General features: G+C 49.1%; 1 protein-coding gene across 3 annotated transcripts in view; it reads left to right on the plus strand.

Moving 5' to 3' along the window:
• LOC135820950 (paxillin-like) overlaps positions 1-7876 on the plus strand; it is a 27238-nt gene extending 19362 nt beyond the window's left edge. For all 3 annotated transcript variants that reach the window (XM_065334010.1, XM_065334012.1, XM_065334011.1), the window contains 6 exons: positions 515-693; positions 3084-3389; positions 4045-4271; positions 4798-4971; positions 5578-5811; positions 6673-7876. In XM_065334010.1, coding sequence (XP_065190082.1) covers positions 515-693; positions 3084-3389; positions 4045-4271; positions 4798-4971; positions 5578-5811; positions 6673-6945 — 1393 coding nt within the window. In that variant the 3' untranslated portion in view covers positions 6946-7876. The remainder of the gene's footprint in view (positions 1-514; positions 694-3083; positions 3390-4044; positions 4272-4797; positions 4972-5577; positions 5812-6672) is intronic.
• Positions 7877-13978: the final 6102 nt, after the last annotated feature.

The raw sequence follows: 13978 nt of genomic DNA on the forward strand, positions 1-13978 counted from the left end.
GTAAAATAATAAATTCTACTACTGCTGCTGCTGCTGCTGCTGCTGCTACTGCTGCTGCTACTACTACTACTACTACTACTACTACTACTACTACGACATTGGGAAAATGATATTGTGACCTCAGTGTGATCAAATGTTTAGGGTCACCTTCTGGCAAAATCTTGACATTAAGAATAGGACAAAAAACACAATTAACCTGGTATCCAAATATGGATTTAGATATAAGCCACACAAAAGAGGAATCCTCCTTTGGCCATTTAATGGTTATGTTGTAGAATGGACTGGGATGGAGGGCTAAGGATAAATTCAAAGAAAAGAAGAAGGATCAAGGAAGTATCAGTTACACTAAAATGGAATGTTATCGCATGAGCTGATTGTTTAGTAACAGGTGGTGTTAGTGGACATTATAGCGTAACTTTTAGTTCTTTGGTTCTTTTCTTTTCTATGGTTGTGTTGTGTTTTGTTTCGCATCTAAACTCTTCATGGTATCCCTTGCTCCATGCATCCATTGCAGGCCGAAAAGTAATGGCAGGAAGAAGCCTAGTGTGACATCTGAGAGCACCATAACACCAGCCACTGTGCCCGCTGCTGAAGACCCCGAACACGACCAAGAACACGACGACAACGTCACCGACCTCGATGACCTGCTCAACACACTGAACGATCCAAACTTCCTGGAGAAGATGGAGCCCAGTAAGTCTTGGAGTAGGATAAGATTCTTCTTATGTAGTCTATGCCGCCATCTTCTGCATTTAACCTTGCAGTACAGTAAAACCTGGTGTAAGCGACCTCTGGGTTTAGCGGCCACCTGCTCTTAATAGCCAGTGCAGGCTGTCGTAATAAAACGACTCCGTGTTCCATTCCCGTGCATGGTACATGCATGGTGCGACGGCACAATGACAGCTGTCGCAAATCACACTGAGTATTACATGTGTTTGTTGGTGATTCCTGGTTAGCTGCTAGCTTTTCCCTACTCGAAGATGTTGCCGCCGCGAAATCTGGGGGTTTGTGTTCGTCCTGGCGAAAACCGTGTTTTGATCCGTTGAGGGAGACGAGAGATACAGTGCGAAGACGTACGATCTGTCCGAGAATAGGCGAAGAAGAAAGCTTCGCAGACGATCCGTAGTGGTTGGGAACAGAATGGAACATATACCAGTTGATGCCTGTCATGGTAGGGATGACTGCTACGAAGTTTTAGCCCCATACTCCCCAGCGCTTTTTAGCGCCCGACGGTAATTACCAAATTTCATCATTTTTCCATGTGGATCAAAGCATAGTCTCCTAAATCTTCTCCAGTCGAGCTGAGTCTGGACGCTACAATGTCGAGACGCGAAAAGAGAACATGCATGAACACACAGGAGCATCACATGCAGCTGCATTCTGCCTTGACGAAGCTGAGAACAACACCAGCACCACGCATTTGGAAGACATTTCGAAGAAGACGAAGAATTACTACATAATATCTGCGTTCAAGAAAGCCTCTGTACTGTGCAGTATGCATGCGTGCATGCGCGAAGCACGGGGTCCGCGGATCTACTTCGTTCAAAAATCATTGTGCCACACGGGTTGTATGATTTGTGTGCGATCATGGCCTTTCTTCTTGACAAACAAAACTGAAGTTTTTCGATCTTCAAATCGCCATAGCGTCCTTGTCATGACTCCAAATCCGCTGAAACTTTGCAGGAGGAATGAAAATGCCATGCTGAATCGATTGGTACCATTTTCGAAGGGTTTCCTTGAAAAATATAATTTAGCCTGCACTGGTTACTCTTAACGACCGTTTTTCCATGCACGGACAGCTCTACGCGGACACTGTGGGACCTGGTTCTAAAAGCCACCTGGCTTTAACGACCGCTTTTTGCTTGCACCGTGGGGGTGGTCGCTTAAACCAGGTTTTACTATGCTGTCGGGTGCCGGAGAGCTGGAGGTCAGCTTTGTATCCAAGGCCATTCTTATCTTCATGTGGTACAGTCTATGCACAGTTGAGTCACCGTGTATACATTGGTATGCTGTGCTTGGTGAATCGTCTAGTCTGTTCATTCTTCAGCACCCGATAGTACTATTGCTTGTCATGGCAATACGCACGCATTACTAGCACACGGTGAAACCTGTGCAAGACGACCGCTCAAGGGACCTTCAAAACGTGGTCTCTGTTACCAGGTGATCTCCTTATGCAGGGTCATATGACGGGAAATTGCATCCCTTGGTCCTGGCTGTAGTGGTCTTCTGGGACAGGTGGTCGCCTTATCCGAGTGGTCACTGCCTTGACAGGTTTTACTGTGCTAGGTTGTGTGTTTCTAGTCATTTACAGTAAAACTTGTGACTTACGACAACTCCTTGGGGCCAGAGAAAGCGGTCTTTAGTGGCAGGTGGTCTTTAGTTAGAGGTTTGCACAGCACAATCATATATTATGTGAGTGTGACGCCGTCCGTGCCTGGCGAAGTGGTCTGTAGTACCAGGCTGGTCGCTAGTCACGGTGGTCTGTAGTACCAGGCTGGTCGCTAGTCACGGTGGTCTTTAGTTACAGGTTGTACTGTACCTCGATCAACCACAGCCGTGGTCCTAGTTATGTGTCAAACACAGCGAAGAAGACAATGCTGTCAATCCATGCAAATAGAACGAAACTGACATGAAAAATATCTGAACAATCGTCGAGGAGACAATAATTTGATAACCGCAATCAATAAGACCAGCTGAATCAACATTTGTGTATACTTTGCTCATGAAATGTAAACCTAAAAAAGCATATGTCCAACCGCCTTCAGGACTCCAAACAACCATGCAAAACAGCACAACCTCACAGCGCCGTTCACTGTGTTTCGGCATTTATGCTCCAGATGATGGACGGAGGGGACTCTGTCCAAAATAGCTACAGAATAAGCTTGTGTAGATAGGAGCATGATGCGTATTCCACTGGTTCAGCAGATAAAGAAGCTGCGTGTCTGACTAGTGCTTGTCTTCGACACAGGCAACAAAATCACTAATGGTCTCTGACTTTCTTCTCTCTTTTTTTCACCGTTTGCATCTTTCCCTCAAACCTATGAATGAATCCATGTACTTCTCCGCCTGGCTTGTCTTTGCAGCTGGTGCTCCAGAACCTGCTGCAGCTGCCCCCGCTGTTGAGGAACCTGCCGACCCTGGAGCTGTCACGCCCGGCTCGGTACACAGCGAGCCGGCGGCGATCGGATCGCGACCGGACGTGAAGAGTCTGCTGAGCGAGCTGAGTCAGAGCGTGGCCGACTCACCGGCAGCTTCCGGGCCCACGTCCCCGGTGACAGCGTCGACGGCGACGCGTGAACTCGACGAGCTCATGGCCAACTTGTCCTCGTTCCAAGCCAGCGGTGGAGTGAAGGCCGGTGCGGTACCGATAACAGCTGAAGAAGATCCTGGTAAGATGCGAGACAGAAGGGCATTTCTTTCATAGGCCCGCCGGAACCGGTCCGGTTGGTCAGGTTATCACCAGACCAACTTTAGCCTACCAACATGTGTTTCCTACTGTAGAGGCCACCTGTACCCACCATATACACAAACTGTATAAAAGGCCATGATACTACCGGACCAATCAACAACTGCTTCCGGCAGTCCTGTTATACTAAGAACACAGCCCTACTGAGAGATATGTGGAGACAAACACAAAAACAAGACACAGGGGATGCGTAGGGGTGACGTGCCAATGTACAGGGAGTAACTCGACCGACCCGAGGTCTCAGCGTGAGCACATGCAGTATTCTTTGACATGGTGTCAGTCGTAATACTATCCAGCTTGCATTCTCGTTACGTATCACAATATCAACTGTGATGGTGTCAAAGATCCAGTGATAGACAAGCCGCTGCCACCGACATCTCAGTTTCATATTTCACTTTCTAGATTGTGGTTGTTTGTAGGAAACGAATGTTTGATGTCGCGTACGCTGCATGGTTGTATTATGCTATTGTAGTACTGGAACAGCAGCTGTGCGCCTTCGACCCTACACATTATGGTCAGCCTTTTCTTCTGCTAAAACTTGTGCTATAACTTTGCTACAACTCTGTTGTTCGTTGCAGCGAGTGCAAAGTATGCCAAGCCCCGCAAGAACAAACCCAGCTCACCACCTCCCACATCTGCGGTGGCAGCAGCGGCAGCACCAGCAGAGCCCTCGTCCGAAGGCAACGCACAGCTGAATCGTCTGAATGATATGATGGACACCATGCAGAGTGACATCAGCCGCCAGGGCATCGACAATCAGCCGAAGGCAACGTGTGAAGCGTGTCAGATGGGCATCGTGGGGCAGGTGAGCGATGACTAGAGTGTAGGGCATCGTGGGGCAGGTGAGCGATGACTAGAGTGTAGGTGCTGATGACGCTGGATTCAGCAGTGAACATATATAGCAAGGCCGGTGTTGAATATGTATGAAGTGGGGGTGGGTGGGGTGTGTGGGTGTGTGGGAGTGGGTGGGGTGTGTGGGGGGTGTATGTGGGGGGGGGGGGGGGGGGGGAGGTGTCGCACACTAGTAGCAAGTACAAGTATTACCTTCGCTGGGGGCAGGGGTGACTGCAGTGGGATCCCGGGACGGATACCCTGATGCTGTCAATCCTTTTTCTACACCTTGTCCTCACCTACTTACTCTCTCTCTCTCTCACACACACTCTCTCTCTCACACACACACACACACACACACACACACACACACACACACACACACACACACACACACACACACACACACACACACACACACTCTCTCTCTCTCTCCCTCTCACACACACACACACACACACACACACACTCTCTCTCTCTCCTTCTCTCATTGTTCTCAGGTCATCACAGCCATGGGCAAGACATATCATCCGGAGCACTTCACCTGTGTCAGGTGTAACTGTGACCTGGCAACGGAGAATTTCTTTGAGCGCGACGGCAAGGCATACTGCGAAGTTGACTTCCACCAGGTGTTTGCACCGCAGTGCGCCCAGTGCAACGGACCTATTCTTGGGGTGAGTGAGTCTTCCTTCAATCCCCGTTGTACCTATTTTAGAGGGAGTGAGCTATGCTTGGATCTGTCTTGGGTACTTGGCCTTGGGGTGAGTGAGTTGTTCAAGGCTCATTTGGTATCTTCTTGCAAATAGATATGAGATACTTTGCATTGTTTACATGCCTGATTATGTTCATTGTAAGATTGAAGCATGGTTTTAGTTTGCTGAGGGGGCTGGGATCTATGTAAATTGGTCACGCCTTGCAACAAGCAGAATTGTGTAATCCCATTTCATATGTCCTCTCCAAGCATATAACATATAATTATCTGTTATCGCTTCTGGCCCCGAATCATCTGATGTCTAAGGCATGGTTTTATTGACTATTATAAGAACAGTAAAACATGTAACTAACGACCATCCCTTGGGGCCAGAAAGAGCGGTCTTCAGTGGTAGGTGCCCGAGTCTTTAGTTAGAGGTTTGCACCGTGCAAAGCGTTGCATATGCAAAGAGCAACACGTGTTACATTTGGGAGATTGAAGATATCTGGATCGGTGTCACCGACGGTCCAAATGCTCTGTCACGTCCTGCCCGTACAAACTCTTGTCTTATTTCTGTTTTCCCTGGCAGAGATGTATGACGGCTGTCGGCAAGACGTTCCACCCGGAGCACTTCTACTGCCACACGTGCGGCAAGGTGCTGCCGTCGACGGAGGGATTCCACGAGCGCGACGGGCGAGCGTATTGCAACGAGGACTACTATCAGAAGTTTGCGCCCAAGTGTGCGTCGTGCGACCACGCTATCAACGAGGCGTTTGTCAACGCCATAGGACAACTTTGGCACCCGGAATGCTTCAACTGCATGGTATGTTGACATAGCAGGCACGTAGCACGCATGGTGCACGGGGGGGGGGGGGGGGGGGGGCACACGCACCCCCTCCCGCTTACGGAATTCGACCTAGGTTCAGCATGCACATATTGACCATTTGTGACATGCACCAGACATCCTACACGTATGCGGCCGTGCACCCGCCCCTAGAAGGGGGACCAGGTATGCCCCTTCATACGGCTTGAAGCACACATCAGGACAATGGGGTCTTGTTGAAAACGGAAAACGTCATTGTAAAGTGAAACGCCTGTGTGGATTCACAGGAAGCGTGAGTTTCGAAATCTGAAGAAGATGTTGAATGATCGCCGCTTGGACGACGACGTTACCGTAGATGGTGGTGAAGCATCGCTAAGCAATGATCCCTAGTGACAGCCAATATCTTCTTCAGACTTTTCCCCCTTTGGATTTTCCCCCAAACTAATGAAAGTACAGTACAATGGATATACCTAACTGTGGAATGTATTCAGGTCTATGCAGGGGTGTGTGTGTATGGGTATATTTGTGTGGGTGTGGGTCTACGCGGGCTTGCAACTGGTAACCTGTGTTATGGGTGTCTCTTGCCTCTGAGAAATGCACATGCTTCTGGCTGCGGTAGTATGGGGACCAGTGGAGTGCAGCCAGAATGTTTTGTTGTGCCTGGTCATGCATGCTTGAGTGTATTAGACATTCACTGGTATTTGATGCTTGTGCGTGTGTGTGTGTGTGTTTGTGTGTGTGTTTGTGTGTGTGTGTGTGTGTGTGTGTGTGTGTGTGTGTGTGTGTGTGTACATCTGTGTGTGTGTGTTCATGTGTGTATGCATGTGTGTACGTGCGCGCCCAACATCGTTTCTCGTACAGGAATGCAGCATGCCGTTCAAGGATGGCAACTTTCTGGAGAACAACGGCAAGCCGTACTGCGAGCGCCACTACCACGTCAGCAAGGGCAACATTGCCACGTGCTTTGCATGTAGGAAGCAAGTTGCCGGTCGCGTCCTGACAGCAATGGGCAGGAAGTACCACCCAGAGCATTTCTGCTGCTCGTTCTGCATGCAGGCTCTGACTATGGGCACGTTCAAGGAGAGGCAGAACCGACCTTACTGCATGTCCTGTCATGCTAAGCTGTTCGGTTAGCTGTGCCGTGTCGCCACCGTGGCCGTGCCGGCTGCACTCTCATGTGTGTGCGCCAGTGTGTGTGAGTGTGTGTGTGCGTTTGTGTGTGTGTGTGTGTGTGTGTATGTGTCTGTGATGCTCCGTCATGTGTGCGCGAGCGTGTGTAAGTGCATGGAAGTGTTTGTGCAAGAGAGTGTGTTCCGGTGTGCTGTGATGAAGCAGCAATTTGCATTTACCTTTTTTGCGTTTTGTGAGATCGTGTGTGTGTGTGTGTTTGTGTGTGTGTGTGTGTGTGTGTGTGTGTGTGTGTGTGTGTGTGTGTGTGTGTGTGTGTGAGCGAGTATGTGGATGTACATGTATGTGTGGATGTATGCGTGTGTGTTTGTTTGCCATTTTCCTTCGTCACTGTTCTGCTTCTCCAATACACTAAACAAACAGCTGGACATGATTACAGACATGTGGATAAGTTGAGGAGCTGTAATCCCATTCTGTGAAATTCTTTATTTGCTTCTCTAGTTAGCCTAGTTGGAATAAGCACATGTCAAAGCTTATTAGAAAATCGTAACATACCATGATATACCCTTTGTTGACAGCAATGCCTGCATTGCAGGCCCCGTGTGTGCAGGTACTGCATGCAACCATCCATTCCTAACGATGCATATAAGCATATCCACGTATACAAATCTTCACGCAAACGTCTTCCACGTTCTAGACAACATCTTGCCCATATCTGTTCGTCGGGTGTGTTGATGTACGAGCAATATATTTTTTTCAAAAATCCTATTCAACTCCCTGACCTTTTTTTCCGCGCACTACGGATTGTCAGTCAGCGTGCACAGGTACTAGCCGTGCCTGCTCGTCTTGCTCCACCACAGTGTCCTTTATTCAGGGGTGTCGCATACGGTACGGTCACTACGGTATTGACCGTACCACTATTTGCCTGTAGTACCCCGTGAATGAATAGAATGCACTGATTTGGGCTCTAAATTTCCACACTTTTCGGCTCAGCCACCCGCCACCGACGAGTAAATTGTACTTCAGATGGCTGACTGAACCACACTAAATTACCTTCCGACGCCCCAGTTATTGCACCTGAAATCTACTCAGATGATACTGTGTGTGTCCCTTCACCTGTGCAAATGCCTTCTGCAGGAACACATGATGATGATGTGCTGCGTGTGTGTTTACTCTTGCCGTCGTCGTACTGCTCTGAGCACATATCCGAAATATGTTTTTTGTTTCAGAATTCTCAGAGTCACCGCACACTCACGCATGCGCTTGCTTGCGCGTGTGTGCATGCGTGTCAGTGGTGGGTGGGTTGATGGTTCAGTGTGTGTGTGGGGGGGGGGGGGTGCGTCCCGGCTGGAGACGAGTTGCGAGTAGCACTCCACCGCCACGGCCCGCTCCTGGTCCTCTTCTCTGTGTCTGTGGACGCCCATTTCGTCGACCAGGAGACCTGAAACGACATGCCAAGTTCTGCGCTTGTGTTCTCACTTGAACTTTCCGGCATTCGCTATCATTGCGTACGCAATGGGCAAGATCAAGGTCAAGGTGTGCGTGCTTGTGTGTGTGTGGGAGGTCTGGTTTCTGCTTCCACTGAAGCACACATGTCGCGCCACGAGTTCCAGTAGGTAGTACAAACGTAACTAACCATCTTGGGCAATGCTGTAGACAGCAAGCTGTTTCCGCCATAAAGGCCTCATCAGCAGGCCGAGCTATCATCCACGGTGCAAAGGAGACACCACAGACATTTTTTAAGGTTTTAAAAGATAGCTCGTCGCTCTAGCGCCAAAGTGCTCTAGTTTTAGGTTCAAGTTTATCACCATTGGCTAGCACATTCAGTATCAAGTTCACGCCACCAGCGGCATAGCACTGACAGGGTTGAGGTCCTGATTATCACCAGCTGGGTGAAACCTTGGAGTTCAGTTGCCCTGTGTAGGTTCGAAACCTGCGCCATCACTGTAGTCTCAGGATTACCACCACGCACGTGGTCTGCTGGTACGGTTGTATAAAAAGGTGGATTGAACGTCATACCTGCATTGAAGATTCGATTTCCAGGATGTCATATTTGTCCAGTTGGTTGTGTTACCTTGGCTTGCACGCGCAGACTTTGTTTTTGTATAATTATAATAATTATGGACCTACTATCAAGGTCAGTGACGAACTCGGGAAGATTTGCCGTGACGTCAGAAGCAGACGATGACCCCGGCACACCTGCACCAGTATATGTAGACGCACAAGGTGTTTGCCTAGATGATGGGAGAACTATGACCCTCACAAGGCATGGCCTAATGGATAGAAAACATCCCGTTACCCAAGTTGACTTCAGCTGGTGCCAACTAAACGACTCTGCCTTCCTCAGAATTGCCTCTTGCCTCGGGCATTGCGAAGAGTTGATCCGGTTTGTAGCCGATTGGACGTGTCTCACGGATATCAGCGCCGACCGCATACGATTTGTAGTGGCGAAGCAGAGTTCACATCTGCGTCACTTCAGCTTGCTGCATGGCACGACGTTCACCTGCGATGGCCTCTGCAAAATCTTGCAAGGACTAGCCCAGTGTTGCAAACTGGCCGTCCTGCGTATTTCCGCTGGTACGCATAACTGTACCCAGTCATGTACTGGCGGAGCTGAGGCACTCTTCCTAGCCTTGTCCACTGCACTTTGGAAAAACAGACGGACGTTGAGAGATGTCACATTGACTGGTATTGACACGCGCCGGTTTGCCAAACCGTTCCTGTCTTGTCTCACCCATTCATGTGTTTCTCGCCTGGCCAAACTCCGATTCGTTGGACTCAATTTGGACAGCGCACTGTATATGGGTCTGCTGCAATCGGCCATTAAACATTGTTCCGGAACGCTAACACAATTTAGAGTGGAGAATGACAAGTTAGGCCTGAGCTTCGTCGAAAACATTATAGAGCCGCTCGCAGAATGCAGCACATTGCATACGGTAGGTTTTGTCAATATCGGAATCCCATCTAGCGCGCTACTGATCCTCGGCCGTATTGCTGCTAAACAACGCCAGACCGCTACGGGATTCACGTTAGACATCCTGGGAAATGATTTCTCCGAGGAGCTGGATGAATGTGTCTGTGCCGAAGTCGCAATCGCGTTCAGGTCACTGTTCATACTCTTCATTGATGTGGACAAGGTTCATCCAAACATCATGGGGGCCTTGCGATGGACCATGAAGACACGCTACAGAATCCGCAGCGAGCCAGCTGGCTCTTTGCCCGAAATTCCTCCGACAGCATTCCCGTCGCGGCCCTTGTTTGAGCACTGGTTGTTCCTACAGGAATATTCTATGAACACCAAGGCCAGTACTACGGGTAGAAGTCAAGATCAAAAACCCGAACTGCGTGTTCCATAATTAATTTATTATTTTCATTTTCAAACCTCTTGTGCTGGCAAAAATACCATCTTGATCAATCATAGAACTGCAACTAAAACCAAAAATATTTTTTTCTATTACATGACTATTGGCATTGTCAACGAGAGTAGCTCCTGCTTTGCTATCCCCTGAGATCACGCAGGATCAGTGTCCAGATGTGGCACGCGCTCAACATTGATTGTGTGCTGTTCTTCATAAAGTTAGTTCTCTCATGTATTGATGTCCTGCAGTGCAGCCTACCTTGCTCACCTTCGCGTCCTTGTCGGACACTCTCTGCACACGGGGAAAGCACGCCTCCTATACTGACTGTCTACCGGTGCATCGCGCACTGGAGGTCGATACACGCTGTAGTGTAGGCTGTAGCCCCACGCCCCATGCCGAGCACTGGTGTCGTATGTTGTCCCACCATTCACCATGCACTGTACAAATCTTGTAATAACATCATTTAAAATACTTGTGCTTGCACAACGTTGTATGTTCCCTACATCACGCAATGCACCAGTGCACCTTTTTTCAGTTTCCTATGTTGCCCCATAAGCACGACTGACCAGTCTATCGCTAGTGTCTTCAGTTTCTCACATCTCGCACCATGGCACTGCATCAGTACCATACTGGTATTGCTTGCCCCCCCCCCCTTCCTTCCTCTTTCAATCCCCACTGGCGCTGTATCACTAATCTGTGCTCTTGTCCCATCACTCGCCTGTGTACACTAATGATGTACTGTATCACTAATATGGGCTCTTGTCCCTTTACTGCACGCGTTTGGAACAGTCTTCCACCTGATGCGAGAAACATCACGTCCCCCCTACAGTTCAAGGGTGTGTTGCACGCGTATTGTCTTACTTCAAGTACTGTAGCATGACAGCAACCCCCCTCCCCTGTCTTGAGTACTACTAGTTTGTAGTAATCCTGATGCTCTGATACATGCCGAGGCTAGCTGTATGCTCAGTCTCAGGCTAGCTGTATGCTCAGTCTATACATTCTTGATCTTATCTTCTTCTTTTTTTCTTTTTTTTCCTTTCTCTTTTCTTTAAAATGTTTTACTGCCAGAAGTCGTCTTCATATCAGGAGGCAGACATGCCTGTTTGTTGTACGACTTAAAATAAATCCAACCAACCAACCAACTCGTCTGTGTACACTAATGATGTACTGTACTGGCCCCTCTGTCATTCCATCACACATCACCCATTTATATGAATGCCTCGAGACCAGTGCTGCCCATCTAGTGGCAATGCTCCATAATACAGAACTATACCAGCGACCCCACATGTCCTGCCCTGCAGACGTGACATTGTGTAGATTACACTATACATTTGTACATCTACATGTACGGCTCATTCACACTGAGATGTCTTCCGTATTAATTTTAAATTAATGTCTAACACATCATGTGAAGACGAGGTGATGGATCCAAAACAATACATCCGAGTACAGTTACGGTTCTTGATCCTTCCTCTTTCCATGTTTGCATCGATTTATCGCGGTCCTGTACTTAAACACGAATTGGATTATCACGGGGGCATATTTCTGTTCCGTGCCATTGGGCAATAAATTAGCCTCTGGATCGTGCACCAAACAACGTGCGGGCCTGACAAAATATTGGGCCGGCATGTTGTTCCTTTTCGGCTCAGGCTTTTCCAAACTGTAGAGGCATATGCATGTTATTGGGATGGTTTAATATCATGACGAAGAGCGTTTTTGTATCCGGCTAGTCAAATAGTTTGGCACGGCTAAGAATTGGGTCATCAGCAAGCTCACGTTGCAATATTCGTGTCCAGTCAGACCACTTAGAAGGGATGAAGCACACATTAAGTCATGCATGGATACTAAAGTTGGTGAAGACAGTCGGACTCAGGTGCACCATATCCCCAAGATATCCGCTTTAATTTAAAAGCGCACTTAGCACCAAGACAATCATGGGCTGTCGGGTGTCGGCACGCCGTAGATTAAAGGGTTGACAAAAAGTACATGGGCAAGCAGGCATTCAGAAACCATGCTAGATACTATGAAGTACTATGAGCCCGTAACTCGCAGGAAATGTCGGAAAGCAGCTGGTCAAGCATACCAATTTGCTAATACTCGCCCATCGACTGCTCCCAAATCCTTTCAGGGTTCATTTCCGTTCACTATCACCTGTAACCCGCTTCCGGCTTCCTTATTCTGAATATTCACCTAACGGCCATCCCTCAAGAGCCTCCAAGCGTTCAAGGAAAATGTCCAACACTATCTTCGCCGTAGCCATTGGCTTTGGGCCACTGTCTCTCTCTCTCTAGGAACAACTCTTTAGGAACAAATATCAGGATGCATACTCCCCCCCCCCCCCCTTCTGGCATTTATGTCCTCTCGTCCTCCACACTGACCATCCACGACATCATTGCACTCCCACCCTTTTCATTTTGCCGACCCGTACAGTTCTACCTTTTGTTTTTGGTGCGCGTTTTTGACCTGATGCCGAGACCTCGGATCGGGAGAGCCATCAATGCTCCAACATCACTGTTGTGTGTCGCTGCAGCCGCTGCTCAGTAATAGGCACGATTTCCTAGTGTCAATGCCATTGTCTTCCATTATTATTTTCGAGTTGGGTATGTTAACATAGGAAAAAAGACCTGGGGTACAAAGGAACACAGGCTGAAGAATTGACATGCGACTTGCAGAGGAGAGTAAAGCTCAATAGTGTGCGTGTGTGTGTTTGTGTGTGTGTGTGTGTGTGTGCCCATGTACTTTTTGTCACCTTGCGAGGTGACCAAGCCATCGCAGGCGACTCGCACGAATGGCCTCCTCCAGCGAGGCTGGCATGCCGCTGCGCTTCGCCAAGTCTTCACTTGACAGGTGTTCCTGCCACTGCTGGTCTCGGGTAACACTCAGGATCGTGCGAACACACTGTCGATGGAACGTGTCCAACCTGCGCAGGAGGGGTGCCTTCAGCGTCCATGTCTCAGAACCATACAGCAGCACTGTAAGGATCACGGCCTGGTAGACCTGACGTCGGATTCCAAGCGACAGACCTGAGTTCCGGAAAATTGGTTGGAGGAGGCTACCAAACGCCCTCGATGCCTTGGCGAGACGAGTTGTGACTTCGGCATCCAGCTCTCCATCGTCGCTGATCGTACTGCCGAGGTAGGTAAAATCGCTGACCACACCGATCACGTCACCAGCACTCCCAGGCACCACAATATCAGCACGGATGACACTCGGACCGACCGCCAAGAACTTCGTCTTCTGCACACTAACAGTCAGGCCCCAGCCTGACGCACACTGCGTAAATTCCTTCACCATCGTCTCCATGTGCTCGTACGAAGTGGTATACAGGGCAGCATCATCCGCAAATAGCGACTCCGACACGGATAATTCTGTGAGTCTGTGCTTGGCAGTACGGTCGCCAACCAACCTGCGGCCGATACGATGTTTCATCGGGAAACTAGGCACTGTGGATGTTGAGCGCCAGTGTGCAAGGACGGCAGAGAAGTAGAGGTTGAACAACATCGGAGCCAGGGTGCAACCCTGGCGTAGACCATTCTCCACCCCAAAGCTGTCAGACTGGCCACTACCCACGCGAACAGACGCCATCATACCATCGTGAAGAGACCGGATCACCTGAAGCATGCGCGGAGGCACACCGAGCAGGCGCGTACGCAGGGTCACCTCTAGGGGGGTTTCCAACC

This window comes from Sycon ciliatum, chromosome 7 (genome assembly GCF_964019385.1).
Source record: "Sycon ciliatum chromosome 7, ocSycCili1.1, whole genome shotgun sequence".
NCBI lineage: Eukaryota > Metazoa > Porifera > Calcarea > Leucosolenida > Sycettidae > Sycon > Sycon ciliatum.